General features: G+C 36.9%; 1 protein-coding gene across 3 annotated transcripts in view; it reads right to left on the minus strand.

The window, feature by feature from the left end:
• The window catches only part of ARHGEF6 (Rac/Cdc42 guanine nucleotide exchange factor (GEF) 6), a 122,003-nt gene that overhangs the window by 16,705 nt on the left and 79,653 nt on the right, over positions 1–25,645 (minus strand). For all 3 annotated transcript variants that reach the window (XM_014538935.1, XM_005865334.2, XM_005865335.2), the window contains exons 10-16: positions 12,484–12,622; positions 9,313–9,372; positions 7,069–7,215; positions 4,064–4,150; positions 3,215–3,293; positions 2,099–2,244; positions 231–356 (exon numbers count right to left, since the gene is read on the minus strand). In XM_014538935.1, the coding sequence (XP_014394421.1) occupies positions 231–356; positions 2,099–2,244; positions 3,215–3,293; positions 4,064–4,150; positions 7,069–7,215; positions 9,313–9,372; positions 12,484–12,622 (784 nt within the window). The remainder of the gene's footprint in view (positions 1–230; positions 357–2,098; positions 2,245–3,214; positions 3,294–4,063; positions 4,151–7,068; positions 7,216–9,312; positions 9,373–12,483; positions 12,623–25,645) is intronic.

Below are 25,645 nucleotides of genomic sequence, written 5' to 3' on the forward strand. Positions count from 1 at the left end.
GATCAATGATTCTCTTTCATCATTGATGTTTCTCTCTCTCTCTCTCTCTCCCTCTGAAATCAATAAAAATATTTTTTAAAAAAAATAAAAAATCAATTAATCAAGCAATTCAAGATTGACTGACTTGTATCACCTATCATAAATTCTAAGCACATTCCCTCAGAACTATTGGTAATAAGCTACAAAATTAGCTTGTCAGAAGCATTTTATATCATATATAGTAAAATTACCTCTTTATAACTTAGTGCTGCTGATGGTCTAAGTGGAGGTGCAGGTCGTAGACAACTTAAACTCCATGGTTTTATAATTTGAGGAGGCTCCAAGGGTCCTCGGGGCTGTCCAGTAGAGCTAAAAGACTGGGAAAATGTCTGATGAGATATTGGCAATCTGCCATTGGAACCCAACCTTATGCCCCACAGTAAGAGAACATCAATAGTGTCATTGGATCAGCAGTGCCAGCCACAGAAAGGAAAGAACAAAAAACAAAAGTCTCCAGTTTAAGAACTTGCACTTTCCAGTCAAGATTATGGGGTCTCTAATACTTTAACCAATAAAGAAATTTAAAAAAAAGCAAAACTGGAAAAAAAAAAAGATTATGGGGTCTCTATGGAACAGTACTAAATGAATTCAATATCCCATACTCCTGTTCTCCCTCTCTCTTCTGCAATTTCATTAAAGTCAGAATTTTTTTCATCTATAAGGGAGAACAGTCAAAATTTAATGAGTTCAGTTATATGTTTAGCACTCTATTAGATACTGAAATTGGTTATTTCATCAGAACAAACATAAGAAAAACTGTAACAAAGTGAAGTAATTAGCCAGCAATTGGCAAAGCTAATATTTGAACCCAGATCTGAGGCCAAAGCCCTTGTTCCTCCTACCACAACACACAGTTCCCCAAACTGGAATTTTGGTATCACAGGTTTGAGTGTTAATAAACAACACAGCATATCTTCAATATCACTCAGCAAGTACAGTAAAATCTCATCAATTCAAATTCCATAAATAGCTAAATTTATGATAACTTGGAAGAAAACAAACTAAGAGTTTACCCTTGAAGGCTACTGAGTGACTATCTATACTAATAAAAGGGTAATATGCTAATTAGAGCAGACGTCTTCCGGACGACCTTCCGGACGTCCTTCTGGACAAAGCCGCAGCGGCTGCAAGGGCCAAGGCTCAGGCCAACAGTGGCAGCAGCAGCGGGGTAATGGGGGCGGTACCTTCCCCTGATCCTTCAGGTCACCTCCCACAGAGGGAGGCTAGACTGCAGCTTAGGCTGGGGCTGGGGCCAAGGCAGAGGCAGTTAGGGGCAATCAGGCTGGCAGGGGGGCAAGTTAGGGGCGATCAGGCTGGCAAGGGGGCAAGTTAGGGGTGATCAGGCCAGCAGGGGGGCAAGTTAGGGTTGATCAGGCCGGCTTGGGGCAAGTTAGGGGTGATCAGGCCGGCAGGCAGAGGGGTTAGGGGCAATCAGACAGGCAGGCAGGCAGAGGGGTTAGGGGCAATCAGACAGGCAGGCAGGCGAGCGGTTAGGAACCAGCAGTCCTGGATTGAAAGAGGGATGTCCAACTGCAGGTTTAGGCCCGATCCCACAGTCGGATATTCCCCAAAGGGTCCCAGATTGGAGAGGGTGCAGGCTGGGCTGAGGGACCCCCCCACACACATGAATTTCATGTCCTAGGCCTCTAGTGATAGTATAAATGAGATTACATGGAGATGCTTCAATACTTATGAAGGTAAACTAACGGTTTTGACTTAGCACACTATTAATATGAGAACAACAGTTGCTAACTAAAAATAAATCTTGCCTATCATTAAAACATTTTAGCAGGACTTCTGGTTAGAAAAATATTGCTAGCAGTTAGTTGGTACTCCAAGTTAAGGTCAAACTGAACTGCACACATTTAAGTAAAACTGTATTAATTTAGGAGGACCTCTCTCCACAAGAAATCCAAATTAGTAAGGCTTAACTGTACTTCAAAACCTACAGATATAGACTACCCAAAGGTTAAGGGCATTCTCACTGCTTCTTATAAGTCCTCAGCAGACAGGATTTGACGATTTAGTAATCCCTGGACAGAACAAATGGACTACTTACAGAATGAGCACTACAAGATGATGATGATGTCTTGGATAATGAACTGCAGGAGGCAGGTCCTCTAATCAGTCTATACAGCTGTTCCAGCCATTCCTGGAAGTCCTGGTTGTTGCTGCAGTGGACCACAATTCTCTCTAATATGTGACCTGAATCACCCGCATTTGGAAACAAAAGGCAAGGAGAACCTTGAGCTTGCCTCATTCAAAAACACTTCACACAACTTGGACTCAAGTGTCTATTTTCAGGAGTTTTTATACTTATGGGAGAACGCTTTTGAAACTACTATATAAAGAACAGATATGTTGTGATAATAAAGAAATAGTTATATCTGATTTGTAAAACCGTCCTTGATTTCTACTGCTTACAGAATCTTAGAAGTAGCATAAAACTTCACTCTAAACAAACTCACAATCCAAAAATTTAAGTAGAGTGCATTTAATTCATAATCTAAAGTGAGAATATTGTAGTTTTACCCAATATCAAAGTTGAAACAAAATCCAACTAAGACTGGTAACACCTAACACCAAATCTTTAACTCCCTATTGGGAAAAGGGGGGGTAAGGTCTGGGACCATTATCCTAGTGTTCACCATTGCACCATATCAGTGCATAAAGTACAAACCATTGACCTGGCAAAAGGGACAACAGGCTAAAATGTCAGAGAGCCAGGCATTTTCTCAATTTGTGAAAAAAGTTTTATGGCTTTTCAGCACTTTTTAGAAACATAATAAAATCTTGCTAATTCATAGGCTGATGATAAAATTGCTGATAAAATTCCACATCTTTGGCTTCTCTGCCACCAGGGAATAGATGGCAGAAAGGGGAGAAAATGGCATTAACATCAGTCCATTTTGTTATTTCTTAGCTCTAACAAGTAGCTCTTATTCAAGAGAAAATTGAAACTAATGGCAAAGCTGAGGCTTTTGAATGACCAGGAGACTTCTCTGTTCTATAGCTGTACCCTAATTATCCCAGGAAATGATATATACTTTGTCATGCCCATGCAAAAGTTACTCGTGAATTATATAACAGAAAATAATAGCATTTATTTATTTAAACCCCACTTCTTTCCAAAAAGGATTTGAAGTAGCTACATGAAAAAGAGAAAATTACCTACCTGTGATTTCAAATGTGTAGTCATTCCCTTCAATTTCATCTAATCTAGTCACCACCATTCCTGCTATTGGTATTTTTCCCTACCAGGAAAAAAAAAAGAACATTTCCCATTAATTCTGTGGTTGCACATGTCTCTGCTTAGTTCTATTAGATTTTCTGACCCTCTCAGGAATCACTGCCGGATTATGGCTAGATATATTTCTCTGGTCTGTCAATAGATAATGTTTCCCTGCTTTAAATTTCAATAAGATAAGAAAGAGGAAAAACTGGGTTGTGTTTTGCTAGCACATCCTAAACCATAAGGTCAAGATTTATAAACAGCTTACTTTTCTAACAGATTTTCATGAAAAATCAGTAAACAAAGACTCAAATTTTATGAAAATTAATAATTGCTAGGCCAAGATAAGAGGCAATAGTAATTTATAATACTCCATATTTAGGGAACAGACTGAAGGAAGTTTAATTTCTTAAGGAGTTTAATGATTTGCATCTCAGAAATTCAAACCATATGATGAGACTGTTAGGATGAGGTTCCAGCTTTATAGTTTTTTAACAGTAATGATATAATATGGACCTGTAAAATGCTTTTGCTAATTGATCTAGTTGCAGACTTATATTTATGTTTATACATTTATAACCAGCGCAGTGGACATTCAGGATAAACCCATTATAGTAACATAAAGGATCTAAGGTACATCCGCTCTTCTAAGCTATATAATTACAATGAAGGTTCAGAACATTCTGCCTTTTTTGGATGGAGCTTTTAATGTTATAGTAGAAATATTGCATCTGGATGGAAACCTCTGTTAATTATGAGTCCTGCTATTGGTTCTATATGAAATCTACTAACCTGATAGATAAAGCCACTCATCCGAGGACTTGCAGATAACATTATCAAGACATTTGAAAATAACATGAGGTACCGCTCCTCTTTTTCCTGAAGTGGAATGAAAAATATTAAATGAAGAATAGAAATTGGACATTTTATTTGTTAAGAATTTCTGGCCCTGGCCAGTGTGGCTCAGTTGGTTGGAGCATCATCCTGTACACCAAAAGGTCATGGGTTTGATTCCCGGTCAGAGCACATATCTAGGTTCCATTCCCAGTTGGTGCATGTACGGGGAGGCAACCTATCAATGTTTCTCACATCAATTATTTTTTTCTGTCTCTCTCTCTCCCCATTCCTCTCTCTAAAATCAATAAACATAGCCTCTGGAATTACTATTTTGTAACATAGATCTTACATAAGGCAATGAAACATGAACAGCAAATTTAAAAGAAAGATACTCAATTTAAAAGCACAGAACTAGTTGAATTTTATTTTGAAATGGATATAAACCAAGTCTCTCTCCTTCCCATACATAACAATTAAATACAAATAACCCTGGTTGTTTCCCAAGTATGTAAGCCTGAGAGTCACATAATTAATGCCTTCCTGCCCAAGCTGCAGCCAGAGCACAAGATAACTATCTAGGTTCACAAACAGAAAACTATTTTATTTTGAAAAGTAGCAAAATAAAGAGGTTTTCAGGTGATAGGAAATTTATTATGTTCTAACATGTATGTTAAATTCTTATTTATAAAATTACTTTTAATCAGTAAGAACAAGATAGTTTTTGCATATATAAAGAGAAGTAAATACTTTTTAATGGCACGAAAGAAAATTTTACACAGAAGGATTTCTCTGAACTCCTTAAACAGATATGCAATTAGTAGATGCAAACAATTACATTCAGCTTACATGTCCAGCCATCTTAGCTGCAATTATCCTTATACCTATCTCCATCTTCTTCTTCCCACTTGAGAAGAGCAACCTTTTGAAGCTAACTCTTCTAACAAGGGCTCTCCATCCTTTCACATCTTTCTCTTCCTTGGCTTCCTTCTATAGATATCTCACCTCCGTCTTCCAGCAGCCTCACCTATTCAATCAGCTTTTTCTTTTTGCTTTTAACATATGCACATTTCCTATCATAATAGGCCTTCACTTGCCCCTGTGACTACTTATACAAAATACCACTTCTTGTTATATTTCACTGGTCTATAAATAGATAATGTTTCCCTGCTTTAAATTTTAATCAGATAAGAAAGGGGGGAAACTGGGTTGTGTTTTGCTGCCTTCATGTTCTCCCTATTGATCCCTACCTACTTGCTTTGTTCTCTTAATCAATAACTGCCTTCTAGCGAAATCCAATGGCTTCTTCTTGGTCTCCATGCTCCTTGACCTCTGAACCTTCTGTAGCACTCAGCAGGCTGACCATTTTCAAATTATTTTCCTGGAATTTCCATGACTCCACACTCTCCCAGTCCTCCTCTATCTTCCTCTTTGTCTTTTCTTTCAGGCAGTGATTCTTCCTCCCTTCATCGAAGAGGTTTATCCAAAGGTGTGAAACTCTAATAGTTAAACTCTCTGCATTAACCTCCCCCAGAGTATCTACATTTTAAATGAGATTGCTTATTAACCCTATGTAATGAATCTCTGACAGAGACCTGTCCGGGAGCATAGGAAGATGTTTTAAGAGTGGGAAGGCAGCCCTAACCAGTTTGGCTCAGTGGATAGAGCATCAGCCTGCGGACTGAAAGGTCCCAGGTTTGATTCTGGTCAAGGGCATGTACCTTGGTTGCAGGCACATCCCCAGTAGGAGGTGTGCAGGAGGCAGCTGATCGATGTTTCTCTCCCATCGATATTTCTAACTCTCTATCCCTCTCCCTTCCTCTCTGTAAAAAATCAATAAAATATATTTTTTTTTCAAAAGAGTGGGAAGGCAATTCTAACACCAGATAAATCATACCAGTTGACATAATCAACCTTCTTCCCCTACTCTACCCCCTTCCTAAAAGACATAATACATCTTCAGCCCTCTGTGCTTCTCTCTGGATATTTACTTCCTTGGAAGGCCCATCTGTCAGAGACATCTAAGTCTCTGCCTCTAACTCTGACCTCCCACCCACATTTCTATACTTTTTTTTAACAGCTACCTACAAGACATTTCCACCTGGATACCTACAGTTACTTGAAAGCTAACACATCTAAATTACATTTGTTATTTCCTCTAGCCCATATGTCACAACTTCCTATAAACTTTCCCATCTAAACATGCCTGAGATTTGCCCCTTAAGTTTCATTCTCTCCACCACTACCTTCATCAGGGGTACTTATCACTTTCCAACTCATCTACACTTTCTGTTTCTAGCCCCACCCCCTCCAGCTTGCCTGACATATATGGTTGTCAGATTAAATATCCCTTTCATTATGTTTCTCTACTACCAAAGTCTCATAGTTTCCTATTGCCTGCTGCGTCAATGTGAACTATTCTTGTCTGACATCCAAGGTTCTTCATAACCTGACTCTGACTCAATCAACTTCTCCACTCTGCCCAACATGCTTCCTCTGCTCCTAACAGACTGGCTTCCTCACTGTGCTGTAGAAAAAAAGACCATTTCCTGTTCTCTTCTGGAATAAAAATGACCTCTACCTTACAAAATCCTCTCCTTCCCTCTTCATGGCCCTCCTCCTCAAATCTTATCTCCATAAAATATTCTTCTTTACTCTCCATAAAATATCCTTCTCTGAATGTCAATAGAGTCTATTGTTGAGATTGCACAAACTGGCATTGATTATTTTGGTTTGTTTTCTACTTGCAACTTGTGTTTTAATCTGTTCTTAAGGAATTCTTTGAAGGCAGAGAACAATGTGTGTTCTGTCTTCCTATCTCCCATAGCACCGAGCAGTATTGGGCAAAGAATAGGTGCTCAGTTTCTTTGAATGTTCGAGCATTTGACCTTAATTAAAGAACAAATAAAGGAAGAAAAACGTGAAAGATGGAAAAAATGGTGTTGAGATTTGAAACATCTTACCTCACATGTTCCGTACTGTACCATTACTTGTGACATAAAAATTACATTTCCCAATGTTTTAATATCCTCCCCTTCCCATGCCTGAATAGGTTCAGAAAGTATCTGCAACTCCAGCTGTTTTCGTTTTCTTAGATCTTGGCACTGTCCCTATAGAAGAAAAGCAGAGGAACAGAAATTCTTATGAAACAGACCTAAAACAAGACCAAAGTAAGATGTGGCTTTTGAGTCTCATAGACTTCCACAGCGTTCCTATTCTTCACCATGAATCCCATCACCAATGTCTTGACAGATGGAGAAATCCACTACTCTCAATTTCTAGGCTTGAGTCTCCAAAAGTTTTGTGAAGAAGAGCTACTTTTCATCTTGCCAAAATATCAAGATAAAATGGAGGAAGGAGCTTGTTTCTCCATTCCTGCAAGGAATATGGAAAGACAAGTAGCAGAATCACATCAAACAGAACCAGGAGACCAATTGGTAGATTCAGAACTTCTGGGTGATGCCCCTGCTCTAGCTCCTCTCAATCTTGTCTACCTACATAAATAGTGTTTTAATTACAAAGCAATTTTATTTTTCTAATACATGCTCAGTTTCCAATCAACTAACATCTTAATTTTTTTAAAAAAAGTGATTCCAGACCTGGCCAGCATGGCTCAGTGGTTGAGCATCAACCTATGAACCAGTAGGCCATGGTTCAATTTCCGGTCAGGGCACATGCCCGGGTTGTGGGCTCGATCCCCAGTGGAGAGTGTGCAGGAGGCAGCCAATCAATGATTTTCTCTCATCATTGATGTTTCTATATCTCTCTCCATCTCCCTTCCTCTCTGAAATCAATAAAAAAATACTAAAAAAATAAAAATAAAAAGTGACTCCAGGAATTACAGAAAAAGGGAAAAATTAATTCTTTATGCCACAACGAATCAAACTAATCTTATAATAAAACATATGTACTACCCTATACTTTATTTAGGAACTACTAGTAAATTCTATTAAAAATACTAAATCAATTTTTATTCCTAAAAGGATTGGAAAAAAAGAGATACACCTGAATTTCATGAGTACAAATGGAAAATACAAACCAAGAAACAATAGGTGGGATATAAATACAATACAATACAACACACACACACACACACATACATACACACACACCATTGCTTCAGAAAGTGTGAAATTATCTTAGAGTAATTTAACAGTACTCATTCTAAATTAAATATAAAAATAAGCATATGATTAGTTATGTCACTGTTTGCAAATGAATGTCAGTTTTTTTGGATGTGTTTTCTATAAAATTTATCCTGCCACTTTCAGCAAAATGGAAACTTGAAGAAATAAATTCATTGTACATATATTTTTGAAGCATCTATAGTGCAATAAATATACTATCACCATCAAAGCAAGTTTTACAACATGTGTTGAACTGTGTAAAACTGCCAATATTAGACTGTTTTTGATCTATAAGAGCAATTTTAACCTAGTTCCTTATTCTGGTCTTCAATTTTCTGTTTAACCATGGACATGTCAGGTACTGATCTTTCAACAGCAATAAAAACGAGGTGATAGTGAATGTTGCATCACAACCTTACAGCAAGAATCAATAACTAAACATTAATCTCAATCACTTAGAATGCTACAGAAATGTCTCAACTGAAGCTAAACTTAGTCAGTTGCCCAAAATAATGTTTTATTTCCTCCTAAAATGCCACCAAGTGGTTTTACATCAGTTGGTATCAAGAAGTCATTAACTATCATGCTCAAGATACAAGATTACAGGCACATTCGATAGCAATCTATATAAAGCAATTGTATTTTAGTAGGTTTTTTTTTTCCTTTTACATTTGATGAAGATTTTTTTCATATGCAAAGAATAAATTCACACCTTTTGGCATAAGTAGATGAATCTAGTATTGATGTCAGTCAGTGAACAACAAGTTGCACCAACATAAGGTGAGCAACACAGGGGTAAAGACAAAGAGACTAAAGGAAACCCCCCACCTACACAGCAATGCTTAATGTGGCAGAGACTTCAAATGTGAGTGCTTTATACCCTCAGACTGGCAACCTTTCTTAGGTAAGCATGATTTTTGGAAGACAAATTTAAATGAATCAATCCCGGCAATATTGTCACTAGAGCTTATTGTTTCCACTCTAAAGACCTTTTCATAAGAAAATAAATGTTACACACAAATTACTCTTTTAGAAACACAGCATAAAAATGGAGAAATATAATTTTAGAGCATGACCTACCATGAGAGTTTTGAATGCTATGATGGCTTTCAGAACATCTTGATGATCTGGATGTGTATCCTATTAAATGAGCACATTTTAAAACAATATTAAAAGAGAACAGAGCAGTAGTTGCCAGGGGTTAGAGGTGGGAGAAGGGTGTGGCTGCAAAGAGACAAAATGAGGAAATTTTGGGGATGATGGAACTTTTCTGTATCTCAATAGTGGGAGTAGTAACACAAATCTATGCATGTCATAAAACTGACATCAAAAGAAAAAAGTCAATTTTAATGTATGCTAATGTAAAAATTTAAAGAAAGCATTTGAGCATTTGGAATCTCAGCACCGCCAATTATTAGATGATTAAGAAATTAAAACCTGACCAGAGAGCTCATTTGGTTAAAGTATTGCCCTGATGCACCAAGGTTGTGGGTTTGAACCCCTGTCAGGGCATATACAGGAAGCAACCAGTGAATGCATGGATGGGTGGAGCAATGAATCAATTTTTAAGCCCTGGCCACTCTGGCTCAGTTGGTGGAGTGTTGTCCATACACCAAAACACCAAAAGGTTGTGGGTTCAATCCCCAGTCAGGGCGTATGGGGAAGGCAACCAATTGATGTTTTTCTCTCACATCGATGTTGCTCTCTCTCTCTCTCTCTCTCTCTCTCTCTCTCTCTCTCTCTCTCCTCTCCCCTTCCACTTTCTAAAATAAAATAAATTTTTTAAAAGATATGAAAATGGGTGATAACACATCATTATATTTGATAACCACATATTAGGTATGGTTATTGAGGCAAAAGTTACCATTTCCTTTTTTGCTGTTAATAAAAAAATAATTGGGGGCATCATTAGTCACATTGTTAGTAAATGACAATAGATAGGGAATTATGGAAACAGAGTGGTGGTTAAGAGAAAAATCCATCCAATTTTATCTCCTAAAGTGCTTCTTTTTTCTTTCAGCAGACTCAAATGGCAAATGGGGGGGGAAATCCAAGTTTTATACCATATATGCCTTCTTAAGCAAAGTTATTATATATGGTCTGCAATTCCATAGTACTTACAACCCCAAAAAGTGGACAGCTTCAAAAATTGCTTTGAGCAGGATTGGGGGGGTGGGGGAGCAATGGGGGACCACACATTTTTAATACCTTAATCAATAAAAAAATTGCTTTGAGAAATGCACATCTCCATAACTATTTATGAAGGAAAAGTAGAGCTTCTTGGGGATAGATATACACCTATATGGGGTTATATGAAGTATAGATATGTATCTAACATTGGGGGTATATATGTACCTAACCTTTGGAATTCAGCTGGAGTAACGGGAAGACAATCTGCTGCTCAACCAGCCTTGGGTGATAAAATACAGAGCTGAACAGACTAGGGGTCTGACCCAAGCCAAACCCAGCATTGTTTAATGAAAGGAAAGGTTGTATTCTTTTTATACTTAAATTTATCCTTACCCAAATCAGCTGTAAAGTTCAGGTTCTATCTTCCATTAGCTATCAGCCATACTAAACAATCAGAAAGCTGGATCAAGTGTCTCACTGGTGGTGAATCAGTGCTAAGGGTGTGTATTATCTGATGGTGGAAAATGGAAGGCAGCCAAGACAGGTAACTGACAGCAAATGGAGGTAGAAGTAGAAATGGGCTCTGATACAAGGAAGGCCAAGATAGAGGATCCAGGCAGTAGGAGATCTGGGGATTTTTCTCTCCAAATTAAGTGTATATTCGTAGTTCAGCACTGAGCAGTAACAGAAACTGAGGCCACTAGTTTCTGGATTTTTGTGACAAGCAAGGAGGGGCAAACCTCAAACGGTTCATCAAATTGTTTAAGCTTTTGGAAAGGCATCCAGAGGTCAGCACCTTCCCAAGCCCTAACTGAAATTTCATTCCGGCGGGCTTTACTACTAGTTCCCCACTGCCTCCAGCTTTCTGGCAGGTCAAATAACCTGAGAATGTGGTTTTGCTCAGAGTAAATACTTTCAATCCTTACAAATGCTGACAAGACAAGCAGTGTGCAACCTTTTTTTTTTTTTTTTAGAGATAATCAAACCTTTTAAAACCTCAAACCTTTCCCCAGACACAGGAAGAGCAAGTAGGGTGAATGCAGCCTCCCCTAGCAGGCTCTCCTTTCCCACCCACACCTCAAAACCCCATGTTCATGAGTAGCTCAAGAAGCTATCCTTGTTATTTGTTTTTTAATAAGAGTGCCTGGGCTCTTGGTAAAAAAAAAAATCAACTATCAGGCCTCACTGAAATCTTAATATTTAGAAAACATATGGCTATGTTACAGCTGTGGCAAGTTAATTGTAAGTTTATAAACAAAAATGTGAGGGGACCTTGATGTAGATGTATAGATGCAAAGAGAGATAAACTAATATTGGACCCATTTATTAATCTTTAAGGAAATACAAGAATCTTCCATTATAATCCAAAGTCAGGCAGCTGAATGACCACAGAGCTCTAGAGATAAATATTCCTGTCTATATCCCACAATAAGGTTGTTCATATACCAGAACATAAGATTTCCTGGATGATTTTGATTGAACCACCATCTACAGATGAGAGGGCAGAAGAAAACCTAAGTCAACAAGTTAGCAGAGACTTGAGGGAAGCAACAGGACCAAGGCTGGGAGGGGAAAAGGAGAAAGAAGAATGATCATGAATATTTAATAGTAAAGGGTGGATAACATAAGTTCATGGTGATTATAGTTTATAACATTGTATTGTATACTTTTGCTAAGAGAGTAGATCTGAAGAGTTCTCAGTATAAAAAAATGGTAACTATGTGAGATGATGGATGTGTTCATTAACTTGATTGTGGTAATCATTCCCCGACATTTGTGTATATTGAATCATCACATTATACACCTTAAGAAAATCATGTTGTAAAACCCAATATACACAATTTTTATTTGTCAATTATACTTCAATAAAGCTGGAAAAAATAAATAAAAATGCATAAAGAGTAAAGAATATTCCGAAGGGGGGAAATGCCCCCTTTTTTGCTGCACAAAAAGAAAAACCAAAAGTCTGGGAAGAGGGGAGATTGGATCAAGTAAATTGGGAAACTAGGGCTTTTTCTGAATTCTGCAGTAAGGTTAAGTTTGAAGGCAGACTGACAGCTTCCTCTAAGAGCAGAGCCCCATAATTTGTGCATGAGCTTTAAAAAGCTCACCTTCCCTTACCTCCATATGCCGTTCCAACTCTTGCAAGAGAGTAACATACTTCTCCAGTCTCATGAATGGTTTGCTGAGGCTTGTTGTTAAAATGAGGATACCTGGGCTGGATGCACCTTGATTTTCCATAAATTGCTCCAGTTCATCACTACCAAAAGGACAAATACAAATTTGTTACTGCTTAATCTTTCATGAAAAAAAATAACTGAACATTATTTAATGTATTTCACATAACAAAACAAAATAAAATTTTGTTTCACTGGACTAAATGCTGTCCCTTTCATTTTAACTTAATCCAATAAACCTTTATTCAGTTCCTCTATGCAATTAGCATTGCACAGAGCGCTGGGGCTACAGTGGTAAGCCAGACATTCATGAACCCTGGCTTCATTTACTCATCCAACAATTATTGCATCTACTAAGCAACAGGCTCCACTCTCTGTTGGGAATACCACAATGAACAAAACAGAAATCCCTACCTATAAGGAGACTGCATTCATGGGAATAGGGCATACAGTCTATCAGATGACCTCGATATCAGGTTTTAAAAGCTATTTGCTTGTTGCTTCAAACATCCTAGCTATTGGCTGGTCAGATGCCAAGGGTAGCAACTCACCAAGTGCTCCCTATCACCGGAGCACCCACTTGTATTGTTCCAGAATCAAGTACTAAATTCAGATAGCAGCATGTTTGTATGACTAACTATAAAGTCACTTAGCCTAGGAACTGAAACCAGTATAGCAAGCTACCCAAACAACTTGGTTAAAAATAAAGGAGAGTGTATTAATAGTTTATTAACTATGTCCTGTAAATATCTATTCTCAGCTTGTACTTTCTCTGCCCTTTAAGCACCCTGTGGATTGTCTTCACCAACAGGATATTGAGTCCCAAGGCTGCAAAATCATTTTAATATACATTTACACAAAATATAATTAAAGAACACCTACTGCCTAACTAAAGCATAGTTTGAAACTTTTGTCTATCACTTGATCCCTTTACCTCTTTGCTTGCCCAAGCATATCCCATCAGTCACAAGTCTTCTTATATCTGTTTATTCCTTTCCATTCCCACTGCCACTGCCTCAGTTCAGGCTTTCTCATCTTATCTGGTTCACTTCAATAACCCAAGTGATCTTCTAGGCTTTTTCATTTCTGAACTATTCTGAATACCACCATTTTAATCCCGTTGCTTTCCTACTCGAGAACCTCTGATTGCCTATGAGATCATGTCTTATTTTTTTTTTAGACGCCTACTGGCCCCACCAATCTTTTTCGTCACTCTCCAACAGAAACCCTGAACAACTTATTCTCCCTAGGACACATCTTATCCAGTGGTCCCCAACTGTGATGCATTGCAATAAGCTGTGAAATGTGTTCAATGAAACTTATCATTATTAAATACTAGGAGGGTTGAGAATGGGGTGGGTTACAGGTTATCCCTATTAACAGACATTCTCCTTCTATGATTTTTTTTTAAGCGGGAGGGAAAAGGATGGAGCTTCAGCTAATGTTTCAGCTTCCTTGAGTATCACATATGTGTCAGAGGGGAAAAAGGACTAAGAATTGCTGCCTTAAGGAAAGCTAAATCGCATCTGAGTGGTCACATTTAATAATTAATGTTATTTTAGCAGTTTTTGCAATCTTGCTCCAAAAGCAGCTGAAGGGAGGGAAGTGCCCAAAACTTGGAGTCATAAAACAGATTTGCTGTGGGCACACAGTGCAAGATACAGATCTTGTAACATAGAAACCCACACCTGAAGCCTATATGATCATACTAACCAATGTCACCCCAGTAAATTTAATAATAAAAAATTTAAAAATAATAATAATGGATTTTCAACTAAAACAAAACAAACAAAAACACAACAGATCTGGTGACCCTGGATCAGTGACCTAGCCTCAGATGACTCATCTGTAAAATAGAAATAAAACCTACTTCCTACTACAATTATTAAGATTAAATACTTGGGGTTTGTAAGGCTACTATTTCATGCTAAGATCATTGCATACATTGGTTCTTATTTAATTCTAGAGGCCCGATGCATGAAATTCGTGCAAGAGTAGGCCTTCCTTCCCCTGCTGCCGGCACCGGCTTCCCTCTGGCACCTGGGACCCGGGCTTCCCTCGCAGTCCTGGCTTCGTCTGGAAGGTCATCTGGAAGCATGTCTGGTCTAATTAGCATATTACACTTTTATTATTATAGATTCACAACATTTCAACACAGGTGTTATCCTCATTTTACAGATGAGAAACTTGAGTCTCAAGAAGAATGAGTAACAGCATGTACATGGCTAAGTTGGGGTTCATACCCAAATGTGAAGTTAAAGCCTCAGGTCTTTCCATGACACCACACTGCCTCTGCATAGGAAAGTATTTTATAAATTTTAAAGTAGTCATTAGATGCATTTTTATTACTATTATTATTATTCCAAGGCAAATACCTTGCTAAAATAGCATCTTTAAAAACTACATTTTTAATTGAAATCCAATTGATGTTTAATTTCCAACCAAAAGCATAAAGTGCACAAAGAGGTTTAAAAATTCATGAAATATAAAATATAATTAGGAAAATAACTGGAACTTGGGGAGTGCATTTGAGTAGAAGTGTAATTTAGAGAAAATCACTTTCCTAATTTCTTTTCAATTTACTAAACAAGTCTTACTTTTTTCTTTCCATGACTAAGTAACCGCCCATATTCTCAACATTCTACTCTAATTAATACAAGTGATACAACACTTAAAAGCAAATGCTAATGTGTTCGCTGTTATTGCTTCCCATGCAGCATTTTAACTTCTAGACTTATTAAATATTATAAAAAAGCTTTCAAATTTTTTAGTATAATATGAGAACACTGGTTATTGGAAATAAAACACATTTTACTACTGTAATTGAAAAATAAATTTTTAAAGAGGAAAGAACATTATACTAGTACAACAAAAGAACATCACATAAAGCAACTGTCTGTTATGATAAATAGATTATAAAATGTACATTTTCATTTAGCCAAATAAATTTAATATACAAATTAACATACACAAAAATCAATACAGGTTATGGCAAAAGTAGGTTTACAGTTGTGAGTACGGGATACACAGAGTTTATTCTTGTATTATTATTTATTAATTATTATTTATTAATTATTGTATTATTTTCTATATGAACAACTGTAAATCTACTTCTGCCCACCCTGTATATCATTACACCAAAGAACAATCTGTCTATAAAATGCAGTTTTTAATTTTATACAGCTTGTCCTTCCTTCCCCTGCTGCCGGCACCGGCTTCCCTCTGGCACCTGGGACCCGGGCTTCCCTCGCAGTCCTGGCTTCGTCTGGAAGGTCATCTGGAAGCATGTCTGGTCTAATTAGCATATTACACTTTTATTATTATAGATTCACAACATTTCAACACAGGTGTTATCCTCATTTTACAGATGAGAAACTTGAGTCTCAAGAAGAATGAGTAACAGCATGTACATGGCTAAGTTGGGGTTCATACCCAAATGTGAAGTTAAAGCCTCAGGTCTTTCCATGACACCACACTGCCTCTGCATAGGAAAGTATTTTATAAATTTTAAAGTAGTCATTAGATGCATTTTTATTACTATTATTATTATTCCAAGGCAAATACCTTGCTAAAATAGCATCTTTAAAAACTACATTTTTAATTGAAATCCAATTGATGTTTAATTTCCAACCAAAAGCATAAAGTGCACAAAGAGGTTTAAAAATTCATGAAATATAAAATATAATTAGGAAAATAACTGGAACTTGGGGAGTGCATTTGAGTAGAAGTGTAATTTAGAGAAAATCACTTTCCTAATTTCTTTTCAATTTACTAAACAAGTCTTACTTTTTTCTTTCCATGACTAAGTAACCGCCCATATTCTCAACATTCTACTCTAATTAATACAAGTGATACAACACTTAAAAGCAAATGCTAATGTGTTCGCTGTTATTGCTTCCCATGCAGCATTTTAACTTCTAGACTTATTAAATATTATAAAAAAGCTTTCAAATTTTTTAGTATAATATGAGAACACTGGTTATTGGAAATAAAACACATTTTACTACTGTAATTGAAAAATAAATTTTTAAAGAGGAAAGAACATTATACTAGTACAACAAAAGAACATCACATAAAGCAACTGTCTGTTATGATAAATAGATTATAAAATGTACATTTTCATTTAGCCAAATAAATTTAATATACAAATTAACATACACAAAAATCAATACAGGTTATGGCAAAAGTAGGTTTACAGTTGTGAGTACGGGATACACAGAGTTTATTCTTGTATTATTATTTATTAATTATTATTTATTAATTATTGTATTATTTTCTATATGAACAACTGTAAATCTACTTCTGCCCACCCTGTATATCATTACACCAAAGAACAATCTGTCTATAAAATGCAGTTTTTAATTTTATACAGCTTGTTTGAAATGTGAGTTAAGACTTGCTTTTCAAGCTTAATATGTTCTATATATATATGATATGACACAACAGAAGCATTTCTCAATGTATAAACTTTCTTTGAAACTCAACATACATTTATCTCATAAAATTCATGGTGGATGAGGTTCTGGTATGTTCTGGGTTGGGCTGGAAAGCTCAAGAAAACTATCTTACATTGTAATATAACTACAGAGCTTAACCATACCATGTACCTGTGTTTTTGTGGAACCTCTGCATAAGATTGCTACTTTGAATAATGATAACTCTACCTAGAACAGCTAGAAAAAGATCAGATATTTATTTCCTCTCCATACCAGCCTTTCATGGGAATCACTGTGGCCTGGAAAGGGGAGGTGAGATATGAGGATCTGGGAGGCCCTGGCTTCTAGCCAGTGGAAAATTCCAAGGATGCCGCTCAGTTGGGTTGGGTAGTTATCTATTATCCCTTTTTCATTTATCCATTCTCAGAGACTAGGCTGTCTGCTGCTTTTTTTGTCCCCACCACATTTTGTTTGTGTCCAGTCTCACTTTCTCCTTTCCCTGGATGCTCAAAGACAGAAACAGAACAGAATCTAATCTCAGATTTTTTCCTATGCTCCTTGTCCCCAAAGCAAAGACACAATTCTTTGGGTTTTTCCTAAAGTCTTCACTGCTGACAACAGTGATAACAGAGACTTAATAAAACTAACAAGAGGAAAAGTACACTGTGGTTTTTATGGTATTTCCTGCAAGAGAGACAGAAGTAAGGTCCAGATCTGTCTTAGCACCAAATCTCTCCTCCTCTCTATTAACTCCAGGTCCCTCTCCCTCATGCAAAGAATGGACATCATACTGAAGCATGGGAAGAAAGTGGGTATTTTTGTAAGGGACAAACATAAGCTACAGCAGCAAGCCAGAGGGGAGAGAAAGGGGAAATCCCAAAAGACCTCACCCAGGGGATAGTAAAAGACTGGGGCAGCTATTCAAATATATGTAAATCTGCGAACACACCAAGGCTGGAGTCTGCTTATATATCCAAATTCAGATGATACATTACTGCATTTTTTACAAGGTACCAACAGGCAATCATAGTGTTTATTAAGGCTGCATGTTTTCTCATTGCCAACTGCCACACTAATTTCTGGTATGATATTGCCACCTGCAGGCCAAAAGGATTCAGTTCAACTGACTGGTCTGCTCAGGCTAGGAGTGATTTTCCTGCTTGTAAATATCTTACAATTCATCAGGAAAGGAACAGAAATCTACCGATGTCCTTATTTCATCTGCAACCTTCCGCTAACACAGGATTTCTATCTGAATTTTATGCAAATTTTATTCAGCTATGCTTTTCCTCTAGTATGTCAGCATAAATGTAGCATATAAAGTAGCTGAAGTAATATTAGAAGCATATCTGAGGAAAATCCCAAGTATTATAATTGAATTTTCACCCCTTACATGTAAATAAAACCAGTAAGATAAAAATTCAATTCTAGAGGACTCCAGTGAATCTTCTTCCATTTCTAGGGATATTATAAATCTCAAAAAAAAATCACTAAGCAAAATCAAGCAAACAGCATAAAATAATTCCTCCAAAAGTTGTGAATCTTTAAATTAACAAATGTAACACACTTTAAATCATAAAGTTAGAAGAAATATCTATTATTATTTATAAAATTAAATTCATAATATGGGTAAATTCAGTCAGTAACATTTTAGCACACAGTTACCACAGAAAGTTCTCTAAATACTACAAAAGGCTGTTGTTTGAGGTACACCATTTCTTCCTGATATTTATCCAGAATGCTGTTCTCAGACTAAAAGGAAAAGAATTGTAGGTATCTCTTTTTGTTGTTATTAAGAAATCTGTCCTTATACATACAGGATATTTATGTTCCCATCACAGGAAAAACGCCCTTGAACGGTTTTTTTCTTTATTGGAGACAGGTTGTAATATATGCAAACATTCTTGGAAATGATAAAAACAAATTCAGGACTGTGGTTCCCTCTGATGAGGGAGGGGGAAACAGGACATATTGGAAAGTATACACAGGACTCCAATTGCAGCTATAATTAAGCTGAATGCTTTGTGTACTTGAAATATCGCATTTTTTCAAAAAAAAATAATTAAAAGCTGGTAGAAGATGAATAAAGTAGAAATGAGGAATAACAACAACTACCTTGTGCTTTATGCTGTAGACTTCATATACATTATTTCATTTAATCCTCATACCAACCCTACAAGGTAGGTGATTTTATCCTCATTTTACAAGTGAGGAAACTACAGATTAGAAGTAAGTGAATTACCTTGGGTAACAAAACTTCTAGGTGGCAGAACTGTAAACTGAAACAATATTAAAGTGGTAAAAAAAATCACACTGAGATCAAGGAGTGGCACAAAGGAGCTTAAAAGGAAATGGTAAGGAGTTTTACTTTCAGCATGGTGGCATGAGATGCTCCATGGACCTTTCCCAGTGAAACAAGCATAGCTGGTGGAAACCATAAAGGCAACAGTTTTAAGTCTCTAGAAATTGTCTTAATGGCATATGATACATGAAAAAACACTTATTCAAGAAAATATTCTAAAACTCAGAACAGGGAGAGTTCAGGCATTTGCGCCATGACCTGCTATCTCCCACTCTCCTTTCTTTTCAGCTCAGCTTGACACAAGCTCCAATCCAGGCAAGTGTGGCCAAGACAGGTCTCTCTCTCCCCTCAGCTCCCAATTCAAGGATATAATATCTCACTAGCACATCTCATCAGCTTTAATTCTGAGTTGAAGAAGCTAAATTCCTGGCAAGTGTGGATTTAAAAAAAAGAAACAGGAATGTGTGACCCATACACAGGTTGGGATGGAGAAGACAACAGAAATGATCTGTGAATGTGACAAAATGTCAGATTTAATAAAGACTTCAAAGTATTAATTATATTGTGTTCCAAGAAAAAAGGAAACCATGCTTAAAGAATTAAAGGAAGCTATGACAATGTCTTATCAAATAGAGAATATCAGTAGTGAGAAATTATTTAAAAGCACCAAATGGAAATTCTGGAGTTAAAATGTACAATAACTGAATTTTAAAATTTCACTAGAGGTTCTCAATGATAGATCTCAACTGGCATAAGAAAGAATCAATGAACCTAAAGATAGAATGACAGAGATAATACAACCTGAGGGGGGAAAAAAAGAAAAATGAATGAGCTTCAGAGAAATGTGGGACATCTTTAAGCACAACAACATATGCACGATGAGAGTACCAAAAGGAGAGGAAACAGATAAGTAGAAAAAAATAGTTGAATAAATAATGATTAAAAATTTCCAAAACTTGAGAAAAAATATCAATATACACATCTAAGAAGCTCAATGAATTCCAAGTAGGATAAATGCAAAGAGATCCACAGACAGAGAAATTATAGTAAAAATGCTGACAGACAGACAAAAAGAAAAATCTTGAAAAAGAGAAAGAGGAAAAACAACTCATCATGGGCTAGGGAAGCTGAATAAGATTAATAACTAATTTTTTTCAGAATTAATGGAGGTCAGAAAGCAGCGGAATGACATACTCAGAGTAATGAAAACACTAAGCTACTAACCAATAATTCTGTATCCATTCAAAGTATCTTGCAAAAAATTTGGAATGAAAACAATCTCAGATAATAAAAAATTGAGAGAATTCTTTGCTAGAAGATCCACCTTACAAGAAATACTCAACTTACAGCATAAAAACAAGTAAATTCAGATGTTAATACAAATCGACATATAAAAACATTGAATACCAGTAAAGGTAATCATGCAATTATGAAAGGTAATTATGCAATTATAAATACATATTTCTCCTTCTTCTCTTAACTGATATAAAAACAATATTATAAAGTAATATTATATAATTGTACTGTTGGACCTATAGCATATAGAAATGTAATATATTTTATAAAGGCAGTACAATGGGGGTGGTTGGGAGCAAAGTTCTATCAGAATAAGAATATGATACCATATAGTAACTCAAATCCACAAGAAGAAATGATGATAAACAAATAAGAATGTTAATAAAACAAATGCCATAAATATATCCTTGCTCTCTTTTCTTCTCCCAGTTTCATTCATAGATATAAAATTATATTAAGCAATCATTATAACTATGTATTATTGTGCTTGTAATAGCATATATAATAATAATAGCACAAAAAGGAAAGAGGAGACAGCTATACTAGGAGTAACATCTGTATATCTCACTAGAATTACATTAGTGTAAACATGAACTAGATTTTAACAAGTTAAGATACATATGGAAAGCCTCAAAACAACCACTAAATTTTTTTTTAATTATTAACGGATTTTTTTTTGCAGCTCTGACATGTAAAGAGCTTAAAAGTCATCCTTACTGTCTTCGTAATAAGAAAAAACACTGAACAAACTGAAAATTGTTTGTTTTTTTTAGATCCAGTGAGAATTGAAATTACAAGAAAATCACCACCCTCAAATCTGCAAAGATAGGCAAACATGGAGAATTAGAGCTGAGATCAGTTTCCCTCAGAAGAAGCCACTGGAGACGATAATTGATAGGAAAACACAAATGGTAATTTTGATAAATTGCAAGAGTCTGAATGTTAACTAGCTTGACAGTTAAAAACTCCCAGGAACCCAGCCTTGGGGACCCCAACACTTTTGTGGGTTCTGCATCTCAGGTTCTCATGGTAAAAATCTAAGAAAAATCCCCTTGTGGTTCAGAGAGGGAGAGAGAAAAGCAACCGCTGTGAAAAGCTCCTAGAACATTCTCCATAATAAAAGCTTGCTCTCCAAGAGAATCTAGCTTGGGGTCAGCTCCAACCCTCTCTCATCTTCCTGTCATAAGTGAGAGGAGAAAAAGAAAAGGCTAAGGAATATTTCTAAAGGTCAAAGTTCAGGAACCCAGGTCCATTAAAAATGAAATTTATTCATAACATTATAGACTGCATCCCCTCTAGCACACCTTGCCACCACATCAACAGGACTCCAGTATAATAACAGGATTACAGTTGAGAGAGCTAAAGACTCAGACTCTATTTTAAAAGGAGTTCTTAGAAACACAAAGACAGAGAGAAAAAAACAACAAGGAAATTCAAAGAAACTGAAGCCCAGTACTTAGAAAATGCACAAGTAACAAAAGAAAAAAATAAACAAATTGGACTATTCAAACTAAAAAGCTTCTGCACAGCAAAGGAAACCAACAAAATGAAAAGGTGGCCTATTAATGAGAGAAATACTTGCAAATCACAAATCTGATTCATACAACTCAATAGCAATGAAACAATCAGATTAACAAATGGCCAAAGGAACTGAAAAGACATCTTTCCAAAGAAGACATACAAATCACCAACAGGTACACAAAAAGGTGTTCAACATCACTAATCAGCAGGAAAATACAAATTGAAACCACAATAAGCTATCACCTCACATATGTTAGAATGGCTATCATAAAAAATACAAGAGATAACAAGTATTGGGGAGGATGTGGAGAAAAGGGAACCCTTGTGCATTGTTGGTGAAAATGTAAATTGGTGCAGCCACTACAGAAAATAGTATGGAAGTTCCTCAAAATATTAAAGATATTACTACCATATGATTTAGTAATTCCATTTCTGGGTATTTATCCAAAGGAAACAAAATCACTATCTGGAAGAGATATCTGCATCCCCATGTTTATAGCACCATTATTTACAACTAGAGGCCTGATGCATGAAATTCATGCACTGTGGGGGGGTTTCCCTCAGCCCAGCCTGCACTCTTTCCAATCTGGGACCTCTCAGGGGATGTCCAACTGCTGATTTAGGCCCAATCCCACAGGCATTCAGACATCCCTCTCATAATCCGGGACTGCTGGCTCCCAACTGCTTGCCTGCCTGCCTGCCTGACTGCCCCTAACCGCTTCTGCCTGCCAGCCTGATCACCCCCTAATCACTCCCCTGCCAGCCTGATCAATGCCTAACTGCTCCCTTGCTGGCCCGGTGGCCCCCAACTGCCCTCCCCTGCCAGCCTGGTCACCCCTAACTGCCCTCCCCTGCAGGCCTGGTCACCCCCAAATGCCCTCCCCTGCTGGCCATCTTGTGGCTGTGGGCGCCGCCATCTTTGAGGGTGTGGCAGTCAATTAGCATATTCCCTCTTTATTAGATAGGATAACTATGCACAAAATATATGGAAACAACCAAAGTGTCCATCAATAGATGAATGGGTAAAGAACATGTGATTAAATAGATGATAGATAGATGATAGATAGATGATAGAAAGATAGATAGATAGATAGATAGATAGATAGATAATAGATAGATAGATAGAGTGAAATACTACTCAGCTATAAAAAAAGAGGAAACATTGCCATTTGCAACAACATGGATGTATCTTGAGAGTATTATGCTAAGTGAAATAAGTCAAATGAAAAAGAACAAAAGCTGTGCAATTTCACTCATATGTGGAAAATAAAACTAAAAAAGAAACAAACCAACAAAACAAAACAAAAGCAAACATATAGATACAGACAACAGATTGATGGTGACCAGAATTGAAGAAGGTGGGGGAGGGCAAAATGGGTAAAGGTTAGTATATGGTGACAGATGGAAACTAGACTTTTGGTGGTAAGCACACTACAGTGTATACAGATATCAAATTATAGTATTCACAGATAATAGAGTAGTGAAGGCCTGGGAGAGGCTGGTGCAGGGTGGAAGAGGTCAATGGGGCAAACAAACAAACAAAGGGGACTTCTGTAATATTTTCAACAATAAGAAAAAAGAAAAAAAATTATAGTATTGTCCACCTGAAACTCATATAATGTTATTAACTAATATTATCTCAATTGTAAAAAAAGAAACAAAAACTACAGGCCAATATCCTGATTAATATAGATGCAAAAATCCTCAACAAAACACGAGCAAACCAAATTCAACAGCATATTAAAAGGATTATACACCATGACCAAGTGAGATTTATCCCTAGGATGCAAGTAATAGTTCAACACATGAAAATCAATCAATGTTATACACCACATTAAAGGGACAAAGGATAAAAATCACACAATCGTTCCAATAGATGTAGAAAAGGCATTTGACAAGATTTAACACTCTTTTTTATTAAGAAAACACTCAACTAATTAGGAATAGAAAGAAATTACATCAACATTAAAAGGGCATAGATGAAAAGCATGCAGTTCACATCATACTCAATTGTGAAAAACTGAAAGCTTTCCCTATGAGATTCAGAACAAGGTATGGATGTCCACTTTTGCAACTTCAATTCAACATAATACTGGAAGTCCTAGCTAGAGCGATATGACACAAAAATAATTAAAAGTCATCTAAATAGAAAAGGAAGTGAAATGATCTCTGTTTACAGATGACATGATTTTATATGTAGAAAACACTAAGTAATCCAGATCTTAGCTATTGTAAATAACACTTCTATGAATATAGGGGTGCATACATTCTTTCTGATTGGCGCTTCGGGTTTCTTTGGCTATATTCCTAGAAGTCAGATTACTGGTCAAATGGGAGTTCCATATTTAATATTTTAAGGAAACTCCATACTGTTTTCCATAATGGCTGCACCAGTCTGCATTCCCACCAGCAGTGTACTAGAGTCCCCTTTTCTCCACATCCTTGCCAGCACTTGTCATTTTTTGATTTGTTGATAGTAGCCATTCTGATAGGTGTGAGCTGATATACTTCATTGTTGTTTTAATTTGCATCTCTCTGATGATTACTGACTTTGAGCATTTTTTCATACATCTCTTGGCCATCTGTATATCCACTTTGGAGAAGTCTCTATTTAGGTCCTTTGCCCATTTTTTAACTGGGTTGTTTATCTTCCTTTTGTTAAGTTGTATGCGTTCCTTATATATTTTAGACATTAACTCCTTATCAAATGTATCTTTGCCAAATATGTTCTCACATACAGTGGGCTCCCTTAATTTTGTTGATGGTTTCTTTTGCTGTGCAGGAGCTCTTTATTTTGATGTAGTCCCATCTGTTTATTTTCTACTTGGTTTCCTTTGCCCTAGAAGCTGTATCGGTAAAGATATTGCTACAACAAAAGTCCGCTATTTTGCTGCCTATAGCTTCTTCTAAGATTTTTATGGTTTCCCATCTTACGTTTAAGTCCTTTATCCATTTTGAGTTTATTTTTGTGTATGGTGTAAGTTAGTGGTCTAGTTTCATTTTTTTGCGTGTAACTGTCCAATTTTCCCAACACCATTTATTGAAGAGACTATCTTGACTCCATTGTATACTCTTGCCCCCTTTGTCAAATATTAATTGGCTTGGGTCAATTTCTGGGTTCTCTGTTCTGTTCCATTTATCTATATGCCTGTTCTTGGTCCAATACCAGGCTGTTTTGACTACAGTGGCTTTGTAGTATAACTTGAAACCTGGTATAGACTTTTAAATCATGTGCCTGGCACATAGTCAGTGTTATTATTAGCTAACTAGAGGTCCGGTGCACAAAATTTGTGCACAGAGGGGGCATTCCCTCAGCCCAGCCTGCACCCTCTCCAATTAGGGATCGGGCCTAAACTGGCAGTTGGACATCCATCTCGCAGTCTGGGACCACTGGCTCTTAACTGCTCACCTGCCTGCCTGCCTAATCACCCCTAACTGCCTCTGCCTGTCAGTCTGATCACCCCTAACTGCCCTCCCCTGCCAGCCTGGTTGCCCCCAACTGCCCTCCCCTGCAGGCCTGATCTCGCCCCCAACTGCCCTCCTCTGCTGGC

This window comes from Myotis brandtii, unplaced genomic scaffold, assembly GCF_000412655.1.
Source record: "Myotis brandtii unplaced genomic scaffold, ASM41265v1 scaffold206, whole genome shotgun sequence".
NCBI classification, from domain to species: domain Eukaryota; kingdom Metazoa; phylum Chordata; class Mammalia; order Chiroptera; family Vespertilionidae; genus Myotis; species Myotis brandtii.